A 23,879-nucleotide genomic window follows, 5' to 3' on the forward strand; every position below is an offset into this window, starting at 1 on the left:
ATAAACACATGTGGGATTAATTGAAGGGCGGAGGTGAGCCTTGCCTTTCAAGTTCTCAGTCTCTTGCTTTCTGATGGTCAGACCAGGGTGCAGCTGCCTTAGCCAGTTCCCTGCTTCAGCTGGCAAGGCTCAGTTCCTACAAGACATTCCTGAGGAGAAGCCACATGGACCTACCCTGATGCAGTCCTGGGTGCTGGAGCAGCCATGTGGAGACCCCTGCCAGTGCTGAGATGCTTACACGCTCACTGATTCAGCTTTCCTCCTGTAGTCGGTGTCTTTGTGTGTGCTTTGTAAGATTGAGGAGGACTTTGTAGATGGGTGTCGGACATTCGGGCTAATGTTGCACTTAAGGACTAGGACAATACTGGGTTGGGATGCTTTCTTAATGTACACTTACCCTTTATATAAAACTCTCTCATACATGAGTTTCTGTGGATTCGTTTCTCTAATGTTACCCAGACTAACAGCTCACCCTGCACTAGAAGCCTAATCTGTTGAATACATAAGTTAATGAACACTTGGTAGAACCAGTGAGAGGAGATACGCCTGGTGATTAAGAATTCACTCAGGCTCGTTTCCCGGCTCTACCTTCAAGCAAGGTATCTGAGGCCTCTGGTCAATTTTTGCATTTTTAAAATGGGAAGTCATACTAGTTAGAAGGTGACCAGACAGTCCCGGTTTTTAACAATTTTTTTCCACGTCCCGCAGCGTTTTTTAAAAAGTCCCAATTTTTGGAAAGAATGCAACACAAACTAGGTTTTAGGCTGCCATGTGGCTATTTCGCCAGGATATGAGTTTTATCAATGGTGTCCCACTGGTGTCCCACTTTACCAGTGTTAAAATCTGGTCACCTTATGTAGTTACCTCATAAAGTTCTAGTAAGTATTGCAAGAGGTCATACATGCTTAAACCAGTGCCCAGCACACTTGTGTTAGTCGGGGTACTTTAGAGAAACAAATCCACAGAAACTCATGTCTAAGAGAGAGTTTTATGTAAAGGTTAAGTGTATATCAAGAAAACATCCCAATCTAGTGCTGCCCAAGCCCACAAGTCCAACATTAACTCATTTACCCATATGTCCAACATCAGCCCACAAAGTCCTCCTCCATCTCACTAAACAGACACAACGGTGCCGATTACAGGAGGAAAGCCGAGTCAGTGAATGTGTAAACATCTCAGTGTTGGCAGGGGTCTCCACACGGCTGCTCCAGCACCCAGGGCTGCACTGGGGTAGGTCCATGTGGCTTCTCCTTGGGAACGTCTTGCAGGAAATCGGCCTTGCAATCTGAAGCAGGGAACTGCTAAGGCAGCTGCACCCTGGTGCGACCATCACAAATCAAGAGATCTGAGAACTCGAAAGGCGAGGCTCACCAAGCCATTTATCCCTCCACCCTTCAATTAATCCCACATGTGTTTATCGGCCAGGTTGGCACAATAAACTAACTACTTCAACACTGTTTCTCTAGTTTCCTTTGAAGATTCTCCTCAAGCACCCTGTGATGGAGGGGACCCAGAGTGAGTCCTTCTTGGTCCACTTCTATCTGTTTTCATGTGCACTTCCTGGTGATCTTATCCAGTCCCGTGACTTTAAATACCACCTACATGCCAAACAAAAACCCCAACCAAACCCACACCTGTGAGATGAAGTTGATTGTGACTCTTGGCTGTGCTGAGTGTTATACAGTGTGACTGTGCCCACCGGGTTTTCTTCGCTGCTAGCAAACCACCACAGTGCCACTGGGCAGGTGTGAGCACTCACTCTTTAGATTCCCAAATTTATATTTCCAGCCTAGGACTCGCTCCTCCTCAGCTAGACTCATACCGCCAACTGCCTATTAGATACTTCCACATACTCTGCATCTCAAACTCGGCATGTTCCAACTGAGCTCTTTATCTCTGCCCCAAACCTGCTACTCCAATGGTCTCTCCTCTCCATCCAGTGGCCCAGGTCAAACTCCTTGGGGTCCTCCTGCTCCTTAGTTTCCCTCATCTGTCAGCAATGCCTTCAAAGGATATCTGAGTACAGCCACACTCCCCACCTCCCACCCCTCCCCCCAGCTACCAGCCTGGTCTGAACCACTCTGGATCTCACCTGGAGCATCCCGGCAGCTATCTAACGGGCTCTCCGTTTCAGTCTATTATCAGATCCAGCTGACGTTTTAAGTCATTCTTCGGCCCCATTTCCTCAGATGGCTTCCCATCTCACTCAAGAGTAAATGCCAAAGCCTTTGAAAACACGCAGGGACCCTGCATGGTCTACCTGCGCCTTGCCTGCTGGATCTCGTCCCCTACCTTTCTTCTCACTTCCGCTCCAGCCCCTGTCTCTCCAGCATGCCAGGCCCGCTCCTTCCTGAACATTAATGCATTTGCTTGCCCTCTGCTTACATTGTTCTTCCCCCCAAGCTTCCTTTTGGATTTCTACAGATCCTGTCTTCTTGGTCCCGTGACCTGGCACATACCCACTGCCATCGCCACCCTGTAAGGCAGAGAACTGCCTCTTTGGTTTCCCAGACTATTTACAGGAGCAAACACAGCTTCATCTTTCCCCCTCCGAGTGGCCAGTGGATTCGAACCGCTGACCTTGAAGTTAGCAGCTCAATGAGTGCTCTTCACTAGACCAGATCTGGCACTTCCCAAAACTAAACTCACTGCCATCCAGACAATACTGACTCATAGTGACACCCCCCCCCCCACCTTTTAGGACAGGGTAGGATTCGCCCCGCGAAACTTGAACTGTTCACGGGCATAGAAAGCCCTGTCTTGTCCCATGGAACCACGTGTGGTTTTGAACTTCTGACCTTGTGGATTGCAGGTTAACGCACAACCACTACACCACCAGGGCTTCTGCGACTCGGCACATGGAGGGTCCCTCAAAAATATGTGCTGAGTAAATGGAACGCATGGAGCTTTGCACAAAATGTTGATTAGAGTCGGATCTGCAAGTTGTTTCCTGCTCTTTTCAAAAATCCCCTTGGGGCTTTTAATCTAAACTCAACAGCGGTTTAAAAATAACAGCCCGCAATGAAACTGCGTCGGGACCGTCGGGAACCTTATCGTAGGGCTACCATCCTCGCGGCGCGAAGGTGGGGTGCGTCCTCGGGGCGGTTCCAGGGCCCAGCTTCCAGCGGGAGTTTCCGGGAGGAGAGACACTCGCACTTGCACTTCTCCTTCCAAAGAATCCAGCTGCGCGCTCGGGCCGCGCAGCCGCCCCGCAGCAGCAGACAGGCCGCTGGGCGGGCTCGGCTCGGGCTCTGCTCCCCGCTCCCCGCCCGGCGGCCGCCCTCTCCCGCCCCGCCCTGCCCTCTCGCCATGGCGGCCCCCGCGCCGGGCCGGCGGCTCCGGCCGCTCGCAGCGCTGGCCCTGGTTCTGGCGCTGGCCCGGGGGCCCCCCGCAGCCCGAGCCGGGCCGGAGCCGGAGCCGCGCGCCGCCGAGCGCGGGCCCCCGGTGCGGCTCTTCACCGAGGAGGAGCTGGCGCGCTACTCCGGGGCCGAGGTAGGCGGGCGGCGGCCGGCGCGGGGCGAGGAGAAGGCGACGGCAGGGTCCCCGGGGGGTGGGGGGCGCCCCTCCTTCCCGGCAGGCTCCGGGGCGCAGCCCCCCGGACGAGGCCTCCTGGGCCTCGGTGCCCCAGGCCCCGACAGCTTGAGAATGAGGGGCACTCTACGTGTCCACGCTCCTTTCGGGGCCATGTTTGGTGGAACTAAAAAGTCAAACCAAACTTTTTATTGTGATGACGTCTGGGGGGGGGAGTGTTTACATTTCAGAGCATCATTTATATATTGAATAATTTTTTTATATATTGAATAATTTTAAACAGGTATCAAACCTCCCAATAGCGTATGTTGACACCCACCCCACCCCCCTTTTTATTTCCATCTCCCCTCCACCCTCCCCCCCCCCCAGTAACGCCTGTGTACCCTGTAGCCTATTGCTTCCTCTTCCTGGCTTCTCCTCCCACTTGTAATCATCGAAGTCGGCTTCTTTAGATATGAAAACCTTTATCTTGACACACCCCCCTTTCATAACATTGGTCTCATGCACTATTTTCCCTTTTGTGAATGACTATGTCACTCAGCGTGTGGTGGTGGTGGTGGTTGCTAGGCACCCTTGAGCATTCAGGCTGAAACACCATTTGTTGGTCCTGCCCCAGCCTGACCATTGTTCTTTTTTAAAAAAATTATTTTATTTGGGGCTCATACAACTCTTGAGCTCTTGGTTTCAGCTCTCATTTTTCCCTTCCCTCCATCCCCCTCCCTCGTGAACACTTGATAATTTATAAATTATTATTATTTTGTCATATCTTACATCTTACACTGTCGGACATCTCCCTTCACCCACTTTCTGTTGTCCGTCCCCCAGGAAGGAGGTTATATGTAGATCCTTGTCATCGGTTCCCCCTTTCCAGCCCACCCTCTTGGTATCGCCACTCTCAGCACTGGTCCTGAAGGGATCATCTGCCCTGGATTCCCTGTGTTTCCAGTTCCTATCTGTAGCAGTGTACATCCTCTGGTCTAGCCAGATTTGTAAGGTAGAATTGGGATCATGATTGGGGGCATTTAAGAACTAGAGGAAAGTTTCGTCGTTGCTACCCTGCACCGTGACTGGTTCTTCTCCCTAAGTTGCCTACAGATTCACCATTGTTCTCATGTGCCCATGCCTGCAGTTCAGGTGTCTGCCCACCTCGTGAGGTCCCTTTTCAGTGCCCCTCTACTTCCCAGCATGACGGCCTTCTCCAGGGACGGGTCTTTCCTGACACGTCCAAAGTATGTGTTGTCAGGAGAGACAGTCATGTCCACGCAGCATGATGGTCTCCAAAGCCACTCAGGTCATAAAATGATTCAGCGTGTGCTTGAAACTAGCCTGTGTGGGACAAAAGAACGCAAGTCAGTTTCAGTTTCACCTTTGCTCCTTCTGAAGCCACACAGGCCAGTGATTCGGTCTGATGGGCTAGAACGCTTTATGGCTGTGACCCTTTTCTCTCACTTCCTTTTTCACTTGCTTTTGAATGGTGGTGCTGCGGAAGAATACTGAGTGTCCCCTGGACCGCAGAAAGACAAAACCATCTTTATTGGAAGAAGTAAGGCCAGAGTGCCCCTTAGAGGCAAGGATTCAAAGACTTCGTCTACATACTTTGGACATGTTGTCAGGCGAGACCAGTCCCAGGAGAAGGACATCGTGCTTGGTAAAGTGGAGAGGCAGCGAAAAAGAAGGCCTTCCGTGAGTTGGATCGACACAGTGGCGGTGTCAATGGGCCGAGGCATAGAAACCACTGTGAGCATGGTGCAGGAGCAGGCAGTGTTTTGTTCTGTGTGCAGACAGTCTTCATGGGTCAGAGCCGACTCAACGGGATCTAACAGCCACCATCACCCTTGGGGCTGAGCCAGAGCTGAGTCAGCTTGAGCTCTGACGTGTTGGGGCTGGTCAGAGGTTAGAGATCAAGGCCCCCCACCCCTATACTGGAGAGTAGTCTGGGTGCCCAGCAAACCCCTCACCACCATGTGTTCCCTCCCTGGGTTAGTCCAGCCTATCTGGTGGCTGTGGAAGCACGGTGCTGCGTGTGGCAGGGCTGATGTGCGGTCGGGGAGGTAGGTGGGACAGGCGTGCTGGGATGGCTACAGTCCCATAGCACTTCAGGAACAAGGAGGGAACTGAGGCATGCCACCACTGAGTAGTAGAGCCAAGAAAGGAATCCCGATGAAGAATGTGTACTTCATTAGCATAAAAGGAAAAAGCTCTATTGAAGCATCAGGACTTATCAGCGTTCTCACAAAGTGAGGCCACGTCCTGCAATGTGGTGGATTAACAGAGGCACACGGAGGAGGTAACATCACAGAGGAATGACCAGGAAGCCAGAGGCGGGACACCAGAGGGGGTGGCCTTACAGTGATCACTCCAACAAGAATGTGGACTATTTGTGGATTGGTTAGTTTAAATGAGTGCCTATGTGGGGGCCGCGTGGGGTGTTTAACTGGGTGATCAATGACTAAAACAGTTCCTCTAAGGGTCTTTTATCAAGTCCCTCCGTTGGGAACTAGCCTTCTCTTCTATCTGTAGTTTAACCTCAAAGAACACCTGTCAGGTATTTCATTCGCTCCGAAGGCTTGATGATGGCAAGGGGGATAAATAAGGGCTCCAAAGAGTTCAGTATGAGTCACGGGACTCGCTCACAAGCCTAGCCTGGACCCCCACCCCCTACGCAAACTGGCCTTAGATGGATTCGCATTTTGAAGGAGACTCAGAAACTTCTAGTTAGGGCATCCGTTGGCGAGAGAGGTTGGGTAGAACCATGTGCGACTGAGAGCACAGGAGGGAGACGGGGCAAGGTGTGGCTGGGTGAGAATGGACATCATGTTTAGAGGGACGGGAGGGATGGTGCAGGGTCAGGGAATTGATGCAGGAGAGTCAACATGGCAGGCTTGACTCTGCTTTCCGGGTTGGCCCTTGGCTGGTGTCTGTGTTTCAGGAGTATGCCCACCTTCCCTAACTGACCACAGGGTGCTCACTTCTCCGAGGCTGTTTGTATAAACACTCTGGTTTTTGTTGAACCTCATGTCTAGGAGGAGGGTGACCTGTGTGATCATATCTCAACTAAAAGCCTGAAAGTCTGAGTCTCGACTGGGTTTCCCTGGGCAGAAACATCACATACAGGTTAGGGGACGAGTGACTCCCATGCCCACACCCACACCCACTCCGTGGGAGGGAGGAGAGAGCATCCAGAAGCCTCTGTAGATCCTTCTAGACACAGCCGATGTCTTTTCCCCATCACTCACTCGTACTGCCATGAGTTGATATCGACTCATGGTGACTCTGTGGGACATTAGACGATTCATGTGACTCTGTAGCACAGGTAGAACTGCCCAGGTGGGTTTATGAGCCTGTAACTCTACCGAAGTAGAAAGCCTTGCCCCTCTTCTGGAGAGTGGCTGGTGGTTTTGAACTGCTGACCTTGCTGTTAGCAGCCCAGGGCATAACCACTACTCCACCAGGGTTTCTTCTTTCCCCCATACAATCCAGTTATGTATCCTTACCAGTTTCTGTCATAGGTTGTTGCCCTGAGGACACGTAGAGCCTATATCCTTGCTTCCTTCTAGTGAGTTGCCCAGCTTGGGGTGGGTCCCTCCACCATCCAAGGGAAGAGAAAGGTCAATTTTGAGGGTGCAGCAGCCAGCCCAGGAGCGGCAGTGTGGAGACTAAGAAAAGTTCTGGACCCTTGTTCCTGGCACCATAAGGAGTTTGGTCAGTGAGGGGAGCGGGAGATGGAAGCTTGAGGAGGTAGCAGTTGCTGGGCACATGGGGCCCTGAGCACGTCTGCGCTCTTGAGAGTTGCTGTGGAGCCAGCCTCTGACTCGTGTGCTGTGTGGGATTTCCTTGGCTCAATGGAAGGAATGTTGGTAGTTCAAACCCACCCCGTGACTCTGGGAGAAAAGGCCCGGTAGCCTACTCTTGTGAAGTTGAGAGCCTGGAAAATCCCGTGGGACAGTTCTTCTCCATCACACAGGGTCACAGGGAGTTGGAGTTGACTCAATAATAATCTTTATGGAAGCCATTTGCTAGACCTTTCCTGCAGACTGAATCAGTAGGTTCAAACCACCCACCTGTAGGTCCGCTGCCAGTTGTGCCACCTGGGTTCCTAAGGAAGTCTGCAGGCAGAGGGAAGGAGCCAGAGCGAGGGAGACACTAATGGAGCAGGAAGCCAGTTGAGTGACATGGTGGCAGTTGTGCTGTGGCATGTCTGTCCTAGACGGCTCCTGCTTATGCCTGTTGGCTGGGCAGTCCTGCCAGGCACCCTTGTAAGGATCACGATTTGTGTAAAGCAGAAAACCCTTCCTGTACGATATGTAGTGGGCAACTTAGAGCATTTCCCTGTTGGCTCATGTCTGGGTGTGAGTCCCTATTGGGCCTGGGAGACTTTGGGCGCATAACTAACCCTCTTGGACTCTCAGTTTTATTTTTCATCTGTGAAAAGCTTGTAGACATGTTTCCACTAGAGGAAAAGAACCAGGAAGATAGATAAACACGGACAACAAGGAACTGCCTTATGTCGTCATGGGAGGGGCTACACCAAAACCGAACCCACTACCATCCAGCTGATTCTGATTCATAGCACCCCTATGGGGCAGGGGGCACTGCTCCACAGGGTTTCCACCTCGGAAGGGGGGTGATGAGGACCAAGGCCCTGCATGAGGGGCTGTCAGTGGGCTCAGGCAGGGAAGAAGGGTCACCCCAGGACCAGGCAGTGTTTCACCCTGTGGTGCAGAGGGTCCCTATGGGTCGGAGCTGGCTTGAAGGTACCTAACAACAACCACAACGACGTACCTGGGTCAGCTTCTGGGTGGCGGGGCCTCAGGTGGTTGCCTGCCATCATTGGCTCTCAAGTCTGAGAACTCCCTGTGGCAGGTCTTATAAGGTGGCAAAATCTGATTTACACGTATCTTGAATTGTTCTCATTTTACCACCTTCAGGGGCCCGTCACGTGGCTGCCAGTTTGTTGTAGTGCTGTGTTGGCATGTGTGTGACTGGGACGCTGGGAGCTATGACACCTGCATTCACAGTGCCAGGAGGGCCACCCAGAGACCTGGTAGTGACTGGTGGCCTTGAGCCACAGGCTTGATGGTCAGCAGTTTAACACTGAACCAACTAGGCCACCAAGGCGCCTGGGAGCTGGCTAGGTAAATCAGAGATGTGTAGGTTAGGTTGCTCAGAAGGACAAGCTGCAAACTGGTGGGTACCTACAACATCTCTTCTTCCTCAAGTACACCTTGAGGCCTTTCATCTGGTTTAATCAGGTAGCAACTCAGTGTGGACCCAGGGCTCCTGACTGCTTAGCACAGAAAGTCCCAATGGAGGTCACCTGCTTTTCATATTAATTAGTAAAGCTACAAACAGACACCAACGTAAAGGCCCGCCATCATTGATGCAAGTCAGTGAGCACTGGAAATGAGAAGTTGGATCTTTTTGGTAAGGCATTTGACCTCGGGATCCAACCTTATGTGACCTCGAGAGAACCTGGGTGGAGCTGACGCAGGTCTAATTTTAGTCTGTCTGTATCCTGCTCAGTGTGAATTCCCATGTCCATGCTTTCCTGGAGAGAGATCATCTTATCTGACTACAGTTGCTGCCGCAGCCTCCCAGACGTGTTCTAGAACACACTTTATATGTGTGATACTTAGCGCCTTTCTCACATCCTACACAGCCTGCGTTTCAAAACAGAGCTGACCCCACACTGTCTGCTGAGGATCGTAGGCCTGTAGAACATGCCATTCTGCAACAGCAAGCAGTGAGTCAGCCTTGTATTTGCCACAGAAAAGCCTGCGAAAGACAGGACCTGCAGGAGGGGAAACTCAAAGATTTGCCCCAGCACAAGTCCTAGAAAAGCGCTGTGTCAGACTGCGGGAAGCGGGAGACCCAGAAGAACCAGACCGTTGCATTGGGTCTGGCTCGGACAGGTCACCGACCGACCCTCTTGGAGGAGAGCCAGGCCCAACCACCAGCACGAAGTCCCACATTCTGCTGGCTGGTCTGTGGCCAGCGTGGGGTCGCCATCAGATGCCTGGTCCATAGAGGGCAGGCAGGCCCCTGGTTCTTTCCACAGAACTGCATTGGATTCCAGCCCCCCCCCCCTTCCCCACCCCAAGGCCCCGATCCACTTCCTCCTTGGGGATATTTTCAGCCTCAGATGATCTGTAGCGTCCTGGCTCCCTGAATCAGTCTCACGTGGGCGTGTGAGAGGCCTATTCCTGTGCTTCTCGCATAAAGTCAACCAGTCTCCATCCAGGCGATTGGCTAGTGAAAATTAACCCTCTGGCGTACTTGCTAGAAAATCCAAACCAGGTCTGAGTGACGGCCCTCTGGACCCCATTCTCCCCAGCAGTTATAATGGGGTTGTTTACCCAAACCAAACCGTGTGCTGGGGGGTCCATAAGCCCTGGGGTCGCTGGGCGGCTCAGAGTAGTGTTGCCCCCCACGCTTTCAGTGGCTGAATTTCTGGAAGTAGATCTCCAGGCCTGCTCCACCCCACCCCTGCTCCCAGCACCTCCGAGTGGACGCAAACTTCATGCCTTTTGGCGACAGCCGTGTATGTTGTTTGTACCACTCCAAGGTCTGTGTTAAATAAAAAAAACCCAAACCAAACATGATCAGAAAGTAATGCCTGCGTGACTTATTCTGAGCCGTGACTTTTAGATCACGAGCCTTTCATGAACTTGTCCCTTGCGTGTGTAAGGCGCGGGGCCGGGGGCTGCGCCTCTTCTTGGCTTCTGGTATTTAGTCTGCACGACTTCTGAGTACCTTCAGGATGTTCCTGACGGAGACAAGCAGTGGCAGGAGAGTGACTGCAGGGGTGAGACCTTCTGAGCGGAGGGTAGCGGTTTGGACCCATCAGCCGTTCTGCAGCAGAAAGACGAGGCTTTCTGCACTGCTAGAGTTACAGCCTCAGAAATCCATGGGGCCAGTTCTACTCTGCCCCACAGACCCGCTGCGTCAGAATCTACGGGAGGCCAGTGAGTTTGGTGTGTTTGTTTGGGGGTGGGGGTGGGAGAAGAATTGGTTTTATTTTGAGCAAAGCACGTGCCAGGGAGGGGTTTGTTTTGGGGTGAGGGAGCAGTCCCTGCTTTGTTGCAGGAGAGTACCATCCTCCCCTCCTCGCCAAGTGCAAGGATGGTTTTTTTTTTGCCATCCTCAGAGAAGATATTTTTGGTCTTAATTGCACTGCAGGAAATAAGGGCCCCTCCCTGTCTCAGCCTGATTTCTGGCCCTGGAATGGCAGCAGTAACAGAAACCTGTTGCTATTTAGTTGTTTCTGATTCCTGCCTATTCCGTGTGCTCCAGAGTCAAGCTGCTCCATAAGGGGTTTGGCCTGTGATCTTTTCAGGAGCATTGCCAGGCCTGCTGGTGGGTTCGAACCACCATCCACCAGTGCAAAGGGAACCAGACTTATTTAGCAAACAAGCAAAACACAGACAGGAAACAGCCTGGTACTAGTAGACCAGTGGAATGGAATTGAGAACCCAGATGTAATCCATTCACCTACGGGCAGCTGATCTTCAACAGGGGCCAAAACCCACTCAGTAGGGGAAGAAACCATCTTTTTTACCAGTGGTGCTGGTGCTGCCAAAACTAGATATCCATATTGCAGAAAACAGTCAGGATCCATACCTCACACCACACACAAACACTAACTCAAAATGAATCAGAAACCTAAATGCCACAACTAGAATTATAAAGGCCCGGGGGGTGTCACCCATTATGGAAAGAACTGCTGTTTGTGGTGCATTCTGATGGTTTCTATTTTCTTTTTATAGCTCATTTATTGGGGACTCTTACAGCTCTTATAACATCGATTGATACATTGATTGTATCAAGCACATCTGTACATTTGTTGCCATCATCCTTTTCAGAACATTTTCTTTCTACTTGAGCCCTTGGTATCAGCTCTTATTTTTTCCCTCTTTCCCCTTCCTTCCCACCCTCATGACCCCTTGATAAATCATCGGGTAGTATAAAATATGATAAAATAATAATTTATAAATTATCAAGGGTTCATGAGGGATGGGGGAATGGGGAGGGAGGGGAAAAATGAGCTGATACCAAAGGCTCAAGTAGAAAGCAATGTTTTGAGAATGATGATGGCAGCTTGTGTACAAATGTGCTTGACACATGGATGGATATATGGATTGTGATAAGAGCTGTATGAGCTCCCAATAAAATAATTTTAAAAATATAAAAGAATAAGTAGGTACATTGTCGTGATAGGGAAAAAAAATTCCGCAGCACAACTTTCCCGGTTACCTCACCAATGCAGTTTTCAATTTTTCTCAAAACTTTATAATTACCTCCCATGATCTTCCTGTGCCCTTCAAGAAAACCTATCCAGATTTCCCTTCAGAATCCCAGGAAACATGCCCATTACCTTCTGGGCGGGCCTCTGCTTTGAGGTTAAGTAGCTCAAGGACCCTCTCAGAGGCCTTAGCTTTGAGCAGACCTTATTATTACTACTACTGTGTGGAAGGCACCCGGCAAGGCTGTTGCTGTGTGGTCGGGTGCTGTTCAGATGGTTTTGACCCATCCTGACATCATGCACAGCAGAACAGAACCCGCCCAGCCCGGCGCCGTCCTCACGACTGTCCCGGGTGAGCCCCCTGTTGCAGGCCCCATCGTGTGGGGGGCCTTCCTCTTTTCCGCTGTTCGTCTGCTTTACCAAGCACGTTGCCCTTCTCCAGGGACTGTCCCCCTAAAACATGCCCAAAGTCCGTGAGATGAGGTCTCGCGTCCTTGCTCCAAACCAGCATTGCGCTGGCCTTCTTCCAGGACTCACCTGCTTGTTCCTGCGGCAGTCCACGATGATGTCGTTAGGTCTTCACCAGGACCGTCCTTCAGATGCATCGATTCGTCTTCAGTCTGCCTGACGCAACATCCAACTTCCATGAAGCAATTAAAAATACCATGGCTTAGGTCACGGGCACCTCAGTCCTTGAAGTGGCATCCTTGTTTGGTTTTGTTTTCCGTTTTGTTCTAACGAGACTAAGTCGAGCGTGTTACTGGGAGACCTTGTCTGCAGCCATCCACTGGGAGCAGAGATAGGTTTTGTTCATAATAAATATGTGTGTGTGTTTGAACTGGAACCCCAGTAGCAGTATTTTGCGACTTAACTCTTTCTTTTTAAAAAATACTTTTATTGGGGACTCTCACATATCTTATTACAAGTCATACGTTCATCTAGTGTGTCAAACACATATGCTGCCATCATCGTTTTCAAAGCATTCTCTTCCCACTTGAGCTCCTGATATCAGCTCCATGTTTCCATTATTCATCTCCCTGGGAGGGGGTTATAGATTGATCCCTGTGATCAATTCCCCCTTCCTCCCCTAATCCTCCTGGTATCTCTAATCGCAATGTTGGCCCTGAGGGGTTTGTCTATCCTGCATTCCCTGTGTTGCAGCCTCTTATCTGTAGCAGTGTGTATTTTCTGGTCTAATCTAATTTGTAGGATAGAATTGAGGTCGTGATAGTAGTGGGGAGGAAGCACTAAAGAACTAGAGGAAAGTTGTGTGTTTCACCGGTACTATACTGTACCCTGACTGGCTCATCTCTTCCCTGTGACCCTTCTGTGATGGGATGTTCAATTGTCTACAGATGGGCATTGGGTGTCCACCCTGTGCCCCCTCCCCTCCATTCACATTGGATATGATTTTGTTCTGGGTATTAGATGCCTAATACCTGATCCCATTGATACCTCATGATCCCACAGGCTGGTGTGTTTCTTCCATGTGGGCTTTGTTGCTTCTGAGCTAGATGGCCACTTGTTTATCTTCAAGCTTTTAAGACCCTAGATGTTGTATCTTTTGATAGCTGGGCCACATCAGCTTTCTTTACCATATTTGCTCATGTACCCATGTGACTTAACTCTTACCCTGAACTCTAAATCCCTCAAGATCTCACCCTCTGGCCTTCCTGTGGATGGGCCTTGGGGAGGCCCGATGGTGTGAAGCTAGTGCTGAGCTTGACTTTATCAAGTGGCACATCCCTGAGTGCATTCCTGCGGAAGCTCCCACTCCTCTCCGCTTGCCTTTCCCAGGCCTCATGGTCCCTGCCTGTTGGCTCCCTGTTAATAGCTAACATCTCCCCATGATAAGAACTCACCCTTGCTCTTATCACCCTTGGTGGGTAGCTGATAAAGTCCCTGTTGAACTTGTGGGATGCCTGTGTAATGGAGCCAACCATTCCAATCTGCCCTTTTGTTGTGCCCTTCTGCTTCGCACTTACCCTACCCTTCTAGCATCTAGTGAAATGAGAGAAATATTTCACTGTGGAGAAACACAGGGTATGACTGGAGATAAGCTATGTGTCTATGTCTTCTGTAGGTGAGTGTTGATGTGATTGTGTGGAGAAAAGTGATACGTTTGAGAAGGCATGCAATGGGATGGGAAGTGTGATGAAAAGCCATAGGTAAAATTATAAATTTTCAAAATTCATCTACATGTATAGCTCCACTCACTAATAGCAATCAAAGCGGAGGAACAATAGTTCCCTTGGAGGAAAAGCAGTAACTGCACAAGGGAGCATGCGGTCTGCTGGCTGGTGGATAGTCCTTGAGATTCGGGCTAGCGCCTCCTGGGACATCTGGATCAGTGAGTGCACAATATCGCTCACAGCATTATGGTCGCCATTCTCATTTCAGGGGTGGTGTCTGGAAGCGTGTGAGCGGTCATCTAAGATACACCTATTATGTCTGTTCTTCCGGAGAGAAAGAAATGCAAACCAAAGACTCAAAGAGGAAACTCGGTTCCAGGACTCATCCAAAAACCAAACCAAATTCTGCAGCCAGTCAAAGCCAACTCATAGCGACTTTCTAGGCAGAAGTGCCCATGTGAGTTTCCAAGACTGTAACTCTGTGGGAGTAGAAAGCCCTGTCTTTCTCCCGAGGAACAGCCAGTGGTTTAGAACTGGGGGCCTTCCAGTTAGCAGCCCAATGCGTAACCACTTGGTCACTACCACAGGACTAAGTCTATATGAACCACAGCCTCATTTACTCTGAGAGCAGATGAACTAGACCAGTGGTTCTCAACCTGTGGGTCGCGACCTCTTTGGGTGGGTTGGGGGGGGGCTGTCAAAGAACCCTTTCACAGGGGTTGCCCGATTCATAACTAGCAAAATTACAGTGATGAAGTAGCAACGAAAATAATTTTATGGTTGGGGGTACCACAGTATGAGGCTTTAGGAAGGTTGAGAACCAGTGAACTAGACAGTACCCAACTGTCCCTACCGACTGTTCTATTCAGGGCCACAATAGACGGACCCTGGACAGAATGGGGGAATATGCATGAGAACCTCAAATTTCGTTTTTTTAAAAAATATAATCCTGGAAGTCTTTTTTTAAAAAATATTTTATTAGGGGCTCATACAACTCTTATCACAATCCATACATATACATCCATCAATTGTATAAAGCACATCAGTACATTCTTTGCCCTAATCATTTTCAAAGCATTTGCTCTCCACTTAAGCCCTTTGCATCAGGTCCTCTTTTTTCCCCCCTCCTTTCCCGCTCCCCCCTCCCTCATGAGCCCTTGATAATTTATAGATTATTATTTTGTCATATCTTGCCCTATCCGGCGTCTCCCTTCACCCCCTTCTCTGTTGTCCGTCCCCCAGTGAGGAGGTCATATGTAGATCCTTGTAATCAGTTCCCCCTTTCCAAATCCCTCACCCTCTACTCTCCCAGTATCGCCCCTCACCCCCTGGTTCTGAAGGTATCATCCACCTTGGGTTCCCTGTGCCTCCAGCTCCTATATGCACCAGTGTACAACCTCTGCTCTATCCAGACTTGCAAGGTAGAATTCGGATCATGGTAGTTGGGGGGGAGGAAGCATCCAGGATCTGGGGGAAAGCTGTGTGCTTCATCGGTGCTACATCGCACCCTGACTGACTCATCTCCTCCCCTAGACCCCTCTGTGAGGGGATCTCCAGTGGTTGACAAATGGGCTTTGGGTCTCCACTCTGCACTTCCCCCTTCATTCACTATGGTAAGATTTTGTTGTTGATGATGCCTTATCCCTGATCCCTTTGGCACCTCGTGATCGCACAGGCTGGTGTGCTTCTTCCATGTGGGCTTTGTTGCTTCTGAGCAAGATGGCCGCTTGTTCACCTTCAAGCCTTTAAGACCCCAGGCACTATCTCTTTTGATAGCCGGGCACCATCAGCTTTCTTCACCACATTTGCTTATGCACCCATTTGCCCTTGGCGATCGTATTATGGAGGTGTGCAGCCAATGATATGATTTTTTGTTCTTTGATGCCTGATAACTGAATCCTTTGGGACCACGTGATCACACAGGTTGGTGTGTTCTTCCATGTGGGCTTTGTTGTTTCTGAGCTAGATTGCCGCTTGTTTATCTTCAAGCCTTTAAGACCCCAGACACTATCTCTTTTGATAGCCGGGCACCATCAGCTTTCTTCACCACATTTACTTGTTCACCCATTTGGCTTCAGCAGATATGTCAGGAGGGTGAGCATCATAGAATGCCAATTTAATAGAAGACAGTATGCATGCGTTGAGGGAGTGCTTGAGTAGAGGCCCAAGGTCCTTCCGCCGCCTTAATACTAAACCTATAAATATAGACACATAGATCTATTTCCCCATCCATATATATATTTGCATGTACATGTCTTTGTCTAGACCTTTATAAATGCCCTTTGTTTCCTAGCTGTTTCTTCTATTTCCCTTGACTTTCCTGCTGCCCCACTATCATGCTCCGTCCCCTCCTGGGTTACAGCTATACCTCTTCTTTATGTAACCTTATCCTTGATCATTCCCTACCAGGCCTGCCACTCCCCCCTCACCACCAATTTGGATCCCATGTTGTTCCCTTGTCCCTGGGTTTGTTAACACCACTTCCTTACCCCCCCCCCCATCCCAAGTCCCCCTGGAACTGTTGGTCCCATTGTTTTTCCTCCAGATAGTTCATACAGCCTCTCTTATTTAGACAGACCTGTGGAGATAATAACATGCACAAAAATAAGACAGAGGAAAACAAAGCAACAGTATACAACCAGACAACAAAACAGCAACAACAAACCACTGACAAAGAACAAAACAAAATACATCAAGAAAGAAAAACTTGTAGTTAGTTGAAGGATTGTTTGTTGGTCTTTAGGAGTGTTTTCCAGTCCAGTCTCTTGGGGCCCCATGCCCTGGCTCCAAAGTCCACTTTCAGCATTCCCTGGGGACCTTGACGCTCCATTTCCTTGCTGGAGAACCTCAAATTTCTTAAAACAATCCTAACAATGAAGACAAACCCCCCAGACCTCCTACTGAGCTGGTTGAGACTAGAGGACTCCCTAAGACTATTGCCCTGAGATAGTCTTCAAACCTTGAACTGAGCCTAACCCCAGGTGGTCTAAAAATACAATGACTTTTACTCCTTTTTTAAAAGCCACCTAGGGAGGAGCCAGGTGGCAAGAGTGGTTACGAGTTGGGTTGTTAACCACATGGTCAGCAGTTTGAAACCACCAGCAGCGCCACGGGAGAGAGACGGTGCTTTCCACGTCTGTAAACAGGTACAGTCCTGTCTCAGAAACTCACGGAGCAGTTCTAACCTGCCCTATAGGGTCACGGCTCCATAAAAAGCCATAAAAAGCCACCTCTGTAAGACCCAACGGGCAACAATTATTTTAAAATAAAGGTGAGAATCTAAAGGCACGGGGAGACTAGATGAATGGAAGTGGCACAATCAGAACAGATGTAATGAGAGTGCTCACACCCGGTGAAGAACGCCATCCGTGTTATGGCACAGCTTGCATAAGAACGTTGATGGGGACATAAAGCACCGTTCAAACCTACACTGACGACAGAGCCACATGTTTCGAGGTCAAATAACCGCCCACAGATGAGGCGGAGCACTTGTCCACAGAGCCAACAGAACAATCTTTGGGTGTCATGTGAAAAGCTCTGTGCTGTTCTGTGTCCACTTGTCTCCAGTTTACGTGTATGGTTTTCGAGGAGAGGAGCAGGGAATTCTAAGATACTGGTTTATGCCTATTAAAAATAGGTGTCCCCAAGGATTGGCAGTTGGAACTACCCTGCAGTGCAGTGGAAGAAAGGCTTGGCAGTCTGCTTCCGAGGATGACAGCCAAGAAAACCCCCGGGGCAGTTCTGCTTTGAAACATGGACTGGGTCTCCATGAACTGGAATGGACTCAACAGCAACAGCTTTTGTTTTCTTAATAGCAAAGATGTTATTGTTGTTGATAGCTGCCATTGAGTCAGTTCCAACCCTCAGTGACACTGCGCACACCAGAGCGAAACACTGCACTCTCCTGAGCCATCCTCACAATTGTTCTCATGCCTGGGCCCAGTGCTGCAGCCACGGTGTTGGTCCATCTTGTTGGGGCTTCTTCTTTTTCGCTGCCCCTCCGCTTTACCAAGCACGATGTCCTCCTGGGGCTGGTCTCTCTGACAATGTGTCCAAAATTTGTAAGACAGAATCTCGCTAGCCGTGCCTCTAAGAAACACTGGCCCTACTTCTTCCAAGACAGATCAGTTTGTTTTTTTAGCAGTTCATGGCACTTTCAATATTTTTCTCCAGAATAGCAAAAATAGACCAAATTAAAAACCCATTGTTAGAACTGTGGACAAGCTGTATCGCTTGTATATCTGTGGTATTGTAAATGGTGTAATTAATCTTTCGTAAGGCCACAGTGATAAAATGCTACACGTTGTTGTTATTCATAAACTGACTGAGGAGGTCCAGATCCTGAAACGACTCACGGAAACAGCTTCCCCATTTAGAAAGTAATTTTAGAAAGATACTCATACTGTTGCCATTTAGAGTTCTAAGGACTGGCAAACTGGAAGACTTCCTAAACCGACAGGTACACAGTATTGCTATATAAGATGAGCTTCCTCAGAACTGTTTTAAAAGATAGCCACATTGCCCCTTTTAATACATGAACATGTTTCTAGAACGGAATGTGTGTGCGGCTGCCTTCTGTAGAGAAGCAAAAGCACTTATTTATAATGCCTATAGGCATATATATGTGTATGCACACACACCTATATATGAATTTTGTATCAAGAAAGTGGCTTACACAGTTGTTGTTGTAGTTAACGTCCCGGCGGGTTCATGTTCATGGGTCAGATGTTAAGCTGGAGGCTTTTCCTGGCTTGCATAGATGCAGGGCTGAGGAACCAAGTAGTAGGAAGACCCCAGGCCAGTAGAGGGAGAGGGGTGAACCCCTGGCAAGCAAGTCCAGCTATGTCTGCAGAGTCGAATGGTTCTAGGGTCAGCAGGCAATATGGCAGGCCACTGATAGCCAGATGCAAGAGACAGCCCAGCAGGAAGGGAGGAAGCCTTCTGGAGTCTGCTCTTATAGGAGTAGGCCACCCCTCAAAGCAATTTCCCTCCAATTGCATCCCACCCTTACCTTCATGCAGCTGCTTGGCTGCTCACAGCAGGCCCCGTCATGGAGTTGATTATCCCATGCTATGTGACATCATGGGGCATGGCCAGACCCTAACTGCCAAGCCACGGAGAATCCTGACCAAGCCAAGTTGACACAGAGCCTTAACATCACAGGGTCTTATCCATCAGAGGCAGAATAGAAGATAAGTCATCGACACTGATTTACATCCATGGAGCACACCGGTGCAGGTGAAAGGAAATTGGGACTACGTTAATGTATCTTATCATCTCCTCTCCGCCTTTTCTTCTCTTTTTGCAGGGGTGTATTGCTGTGCACTTGCTAGCATATTGCTTATTTCTCCAAGGTTCTGTGAGGGGTCTGCTGCTGCCCAGCGAGACAGGGGGTGGGCCTGTGGAGGACCTGGCTTTTCTGAAGGCTGATTTGTAACTGTAGGAGTGCTGGGCTGTGGCCAATGAGTAAATGCTTTACTACTACCCAAAAGGTGGTTCTAACTGACCCCAAGGCTCCTTGGAAGAAAGGTCGGGCTGTCTGCTTCTAAACACTCACAGCCACGAAAACTTGTGGCGTGGTTTCTGCTCTCACCTGTGGAGCTGCCAGGAGTCAAGATCGACAGTATTTCTAGGTATTCATCCGTCATGGTAGCTCTTCTCCGCCCACCCGACGATGGAGAGAGGGTGGCCTAGCCCACACAGGAAGAGCTGGACCCCTGCTTCTTGTTCTCAGCGTCTCCCCCTGTTTTCTAGGACGATCAGCCCATCTACATGGCGGTGAAGGGTGTGGTGTTCGATGTCACTTCTGGAAAGGGTAAGTAGCTTAGCATGGCTTTTACCTCGATGTTTCTGGGAAGCTGAGGAGGCAGACTCAAGTCTGACGGGGTGAGGAGAGGAAGTGAGCGCCGGGGCCTTTCCCTTCCATCTGAAGTCACGAAGCTGAGTCGACAATTTCTCGTCGGCATTTTCCGTCCAGCAGTGTTTTTCTAACAATGCCATGTTCCCGGGCCTTCAGCGGCTCCCACTGCCCGTAGCCTCACATTCAAACCTGATCATTTTGCCCTTAATTGAAACGGTGAGGAAAGGCCTGTGACCCCTTTAGGTAGGAGGCCTGGTGGCACAAATGGTTAAGCACACAGCTACCAGTACAAAGGCTAGTGACTCGAACCGGCCCAGCAGTATGGCAGTCTGCTCCCAGAAAGACTGAGGGAACCCCACCCCCTGCGGGCCAGTTCTCCTCTCACGGCCCGTGGTCACTGTGAATGGAGAGCCACGAGAGGGCATCTGACAACAACTCCCACCAACCCACTGCCACCCCGTCAGTCCCGGCTCATAGCAGCCCTGGGGAGGGTTTTCCAGACTGGAACGCTTTGTAAGAGCCAGCCAGTCAGGGTGCAGTAGAGCACTGATGAAACATACAACTTTCCTCTAGTTCTTTAATGCTTCCTCCCCCCCCCTCACTATCATGACCCCAATCCTACCTTACAAATGGGGCTAGACCAGAGCATGTACACGGGTACAGATAAGAGCTGGAAACACAGGGAATCCAGGATGGATAAACCCCTCAGGATCAACAACGAGAATAGCGATACCAGGAGGGTAAGCGGGAGGTAGCGGGATAACGGGGCAACTGATCACAGTGATCTACATAGAACCCCCTCCCAGGGGGATGGACAACAGAAAAGTGGATGAAGGGAGACAGCAATCTGTGTAAGACATGAAAAAAATAATAATTTATAAATTATCAAGGCTTCATGAGGGAGCGGGGTTGGGGAATGACCAAGGGCTCAAGTAGAAAGAAAATGTTTTGTAAATGATGATGGCAACATATGTACAAATGTGCTTGACACGATGGATGTATGGATTGTGATAAGAGCTGTAGAAGCCCCCAATAAAATGATTAAAAAATAATACCAGCCATGGAGAGACTGGTGGGTTTGAACCGCCAATCTTGAGGTTAGAGCCCAGCACCTAGCCCACAGCTTCACCAAGGGAAATATTTCTCTACTACCAAATTTAAACTGTTGCAGAATTATGTGATCCTAATCCACAACATTCTTTAGCGACATGACAAAATCTATACCCCGAGGAAGAAATGCCCTGGGGACCATGTCTGAGTTCCTTGGCCTTCACAAGGGGGGAGGAGGATCCAGTTCCCCCTCTGCCCAAGGTTGGTTCCTCTGAGGCAGAGGTCAGACATGCCCCGACCCTCCTGACACCGCCTGTTCCTCCCATGGCACTCTGCTTTTCTGCTGGGTCTGAGACTCCACTGCAGTGGCCACGCAGAACGCACAGACAGTACTCAGGAATAGGGGGCTTATTAGGGAGGGTAACAGTTACCACCATCAGGCTCAGGAAGCACTGAGGACACAGCCCTCCTGCCCACAGCTCAGCCTTGCTCTTTCTGGTCCTCCATCACTCTCGGGTCCTTGTCTCTGCCCTGCTCAGCCAAGTGTTACCCCGTGTCCATAGCACTGACAGATGCCCCACGGCGCCCTACTCTGCAAGCCAGCCTGCTGTCAGAAAACATTCAGCCTTGCTGCTCTGAGGGCCTGAAGGCCTGCCGTCCCATCTCATGACCTTGGCCTCTGGTGCGTCCAGTGCTGCTGACCTTCATGCTGGCTCTTCTTTTTTGATGGTGCTGCTGTCGGTTTGTGCCCATGGAGCTACATCTGACCCAAGCCCCGAGCTCAGGGCAGCCATCCTGCACTCATGAAGGGAAAGCACCTCTTGGTCGTAAGAAGACTTCAGGGGGTGGTTTGGGTTTTCCCGTGAAAAGCCGAGCTCTGGGCAGTAGTTTCAGGGAATCATCCAGCCCCGGCATCTTTTGGAGAAACTCTTTCCATCCTGTCTTTTTCCCAACTTGACTCTCAGCCCAGCACGTCTGAATTAGTGGAATCCCAACTAAGGTCCCGCCCGCACTGCTCCTGGGGCCTAGTGTCTCTGTAGGATTGGTTGGGTTGGGGGAGGGTTCCCACACCTACTCACCTCCTTTTTCTTCCTCCCCCCTACAGAGTTCTATGGGAGAGGAGCCCCTTACAATGCTTTGACTGGGAAAGACTCCACCAGAGGCGTGGCCAAGATGTCCTTGGATCCCGCTGACCTCACCCATGACACCGTGAGCAGATTCCCCGTCACTGTCCATATGTCCCAGCCTCGGCCATGGCCCTCTAGCTGATTTCTGCTCCAGGCCACTCAGTGGGACAGCCTAGCATTTTCTCGAAATAAGAATCTTACTGTGCCACTCCTACTTCAGGAGCTTCCGTGGCAACCCACTGCCTGCAGAGTCAAGTGCAATTGCATGTGAATTTACCATCCAAAGTCACTGGCCTTCCCAGTCTGGTCCCAACCTAGAGCCCCTTGTAGCACAGACCCCAGGAGCCCCTGGGGAGGCCCTGCCCCTGCCTCTTGCAGGCTTGCTGAACAACCTCTGAGCCCCACTGCCCGGTCTCATGGACAGATCAGGTGGGTGAAGCAAGGCCTCGCTCTTTGTTCCTGCGTGTCAGAAGAACACCTAGTACCAGATACAATCCAGGATCCGCACTGTTAGCCTGAGCGGACCACACTCAAGGAAGCAGGCGGGGTCAGTCAGGAAGGAGAGGTGGGTGTGGGCCGCCCCAGCCTGATGTTCTTAGGGTCTGTGAGACCCACCTCACTTGAACATTAACCCATGATGAAGCTTTAACCCCCTCCCTCTTCCCTGTTAAAGAGTCAGCCAGCCCTAGCCCTGACTTGCTCTGCTGAGAGATTACTTTCCAGGGTTGGGGTGGGGAGGGTGGGAGTGGATCGAGGTCAGGACCAAGCTCAGGTCACTCACACACACTTCCCCGACTTCGTGTTTCTCCTGCAGGCAGGGCTCACGGCCAAGGAGCTGGCGTCCCTGGATGACATATTCACCGTGTACAAGACCAAATACCCCATCGTGGGCTACACCGCCCGCCGGATCCTCAACGAGGATGGCAGCCCCAACCTGGACTTCAAGCCCGAGGACCAGCCCCACTTCGACATCAAGGACGAGTTCTGAGGTCCATGGGAGGGGAGCGGGGACGCTCAGGTGAATGTGCAGCACCTGCCATCCCACAGCTCGGGAGCCTGCCTCTGATAAAACAGGGGTGCTCCTTCCCTGTGGGCAGAGTGCAGATCCCACGGCTTCTTTCATCACCTGCTAGTAGTAACCCTTTCCTGGCTGGAAGGGGAGGCCTCCCGGCTGGTGACGTGGTGATCCGAGTGTCGAGTGGTCCCTCGCCACCGTCATGGCGATGCTGATTCATAGTAGCATGGCTCCTGTGGGCTTCTGAGACGGTAACTCTTGGTGAGAGTAGAAAGCCATGTCGGTCTCCCTCAGAGCAGCTGGTGGTTTCGAACTGCCGACCTTGTGGTTAGCAGCTCAACACATAACCATTACTTGACCAAGGCTCCTTGTGGAGGGATGAGGGACTTTAAATTCTTTTCTGTATTTTCCAGATTCCCTACAGAAACTCTGGGTGCTTATGCTAATAAGAGTAAAAATAAGTGTTCAAGATCATCTGCCTCTTTCTGCCTTCCTTGCACTTTCGGGCCCCGAGCCAGTAGTAGCTGCATGGCTGGCACCGGCCTGTGGTTGATGTTGGTGAACTTCACTTGTGAAGGTGCTCCCCGGGCCTCAGCGCCTGTCGAGGCGCAGCCCCTCCCACACTGTCCTGCTGCAGCCTTCCCTTCCCCAGCGTCTCGGAGGGGAAGCAGCGGCTGAAGGAAGGAAACAGGGCTGGAGCGTGGCACGCACCGCCTCTCTGCCGGAAACACCCAACAGTCTCTAAAATAGATCACTGACTTGTGAATGTCGGACGCCGGGGAGGAAGTTGTTGGTAACAGGGTTAACTGGCCTGCCCAGAAACCCAGATCCTAGAGGTAGGTCCGCGGAGAGCCTGGTCCCTGAGTTCTCACATCCTGGACTGAAGCCCCCACACTCAGAAATCTCACCCTCCCAGGCTCGG

General features: G+C 50.6%; 1 protein-coding gene across 1 annotated transcript; it reads left to right on the forward strand.

The window, feature by feature from the left end:
- The first annotated feature begins 3,147 nt into the window (after positions 1–3,147).
- NENF (neudesin neurotrophic factor) lies at positions 3,148–23,431 on the forward strand. The gene is made up of 4 exons (XM_075530105.1): positions 3,148–3,492; positions 19,660–19,720; positions 21,921–22,024; positions 22,757–23,431. Exons 1-4 carry the CDS (start codon positions 3,310–3,312, stop codon positions 22,928–22,930), a joined length of 522 nt encoding a protein of 173 aa, XP_075386220.1. The 5' UTR covers positions 3,148–3,309; the 3' UTR covers positions 22,931–23,431.
- The last annotated feature ends 448 nt before the right edge of the window (positions 23,432–23,879 follow it).

This window comes from Tenrec ecaudatus, chromosome 1 (assembly GCF_050624435.1).
Source record: "Tenrec ecaudatus isolate mTenEca1 chromosome 1, mTenEca1.hap1, whole genome shotgun sequence".
Classification (NCBI taxonomy): Eukaryota; Metazoa; Chordata; class Mammalia; order Afrosoricida; family Tenrecidae; genus Tenrec; species Tenrec ecaudatus.

What these genes read in the sequence shown, in the direction of transcription:
- NENF (XM_075530105.1), top strand. Translation starts at nt 3,310, where the DNA reads ATGGCGGCCCCCGCGCCGGGCCGGCGGCTCCGGCCGCTCGCAGCGCTG. An exon ending in CGCGCTACTCCGGGGCCGAG is followed by an intron (nt 3,493 to 19,659) that starts GTAGGCGGGCGG and finishes CCTGTTTTCTAG; the next exon opens with GACGATCAGCCCATCTACAT. An exon ending in CTGACCTCACCCATGACACC is followed by an intron (nt 22,025 to 22,756) that starts GTGAGCAGATTC and finishes TTTCTCCTGCAG; the next exon opens with GCAGGGCTCACGGCCAAGGA.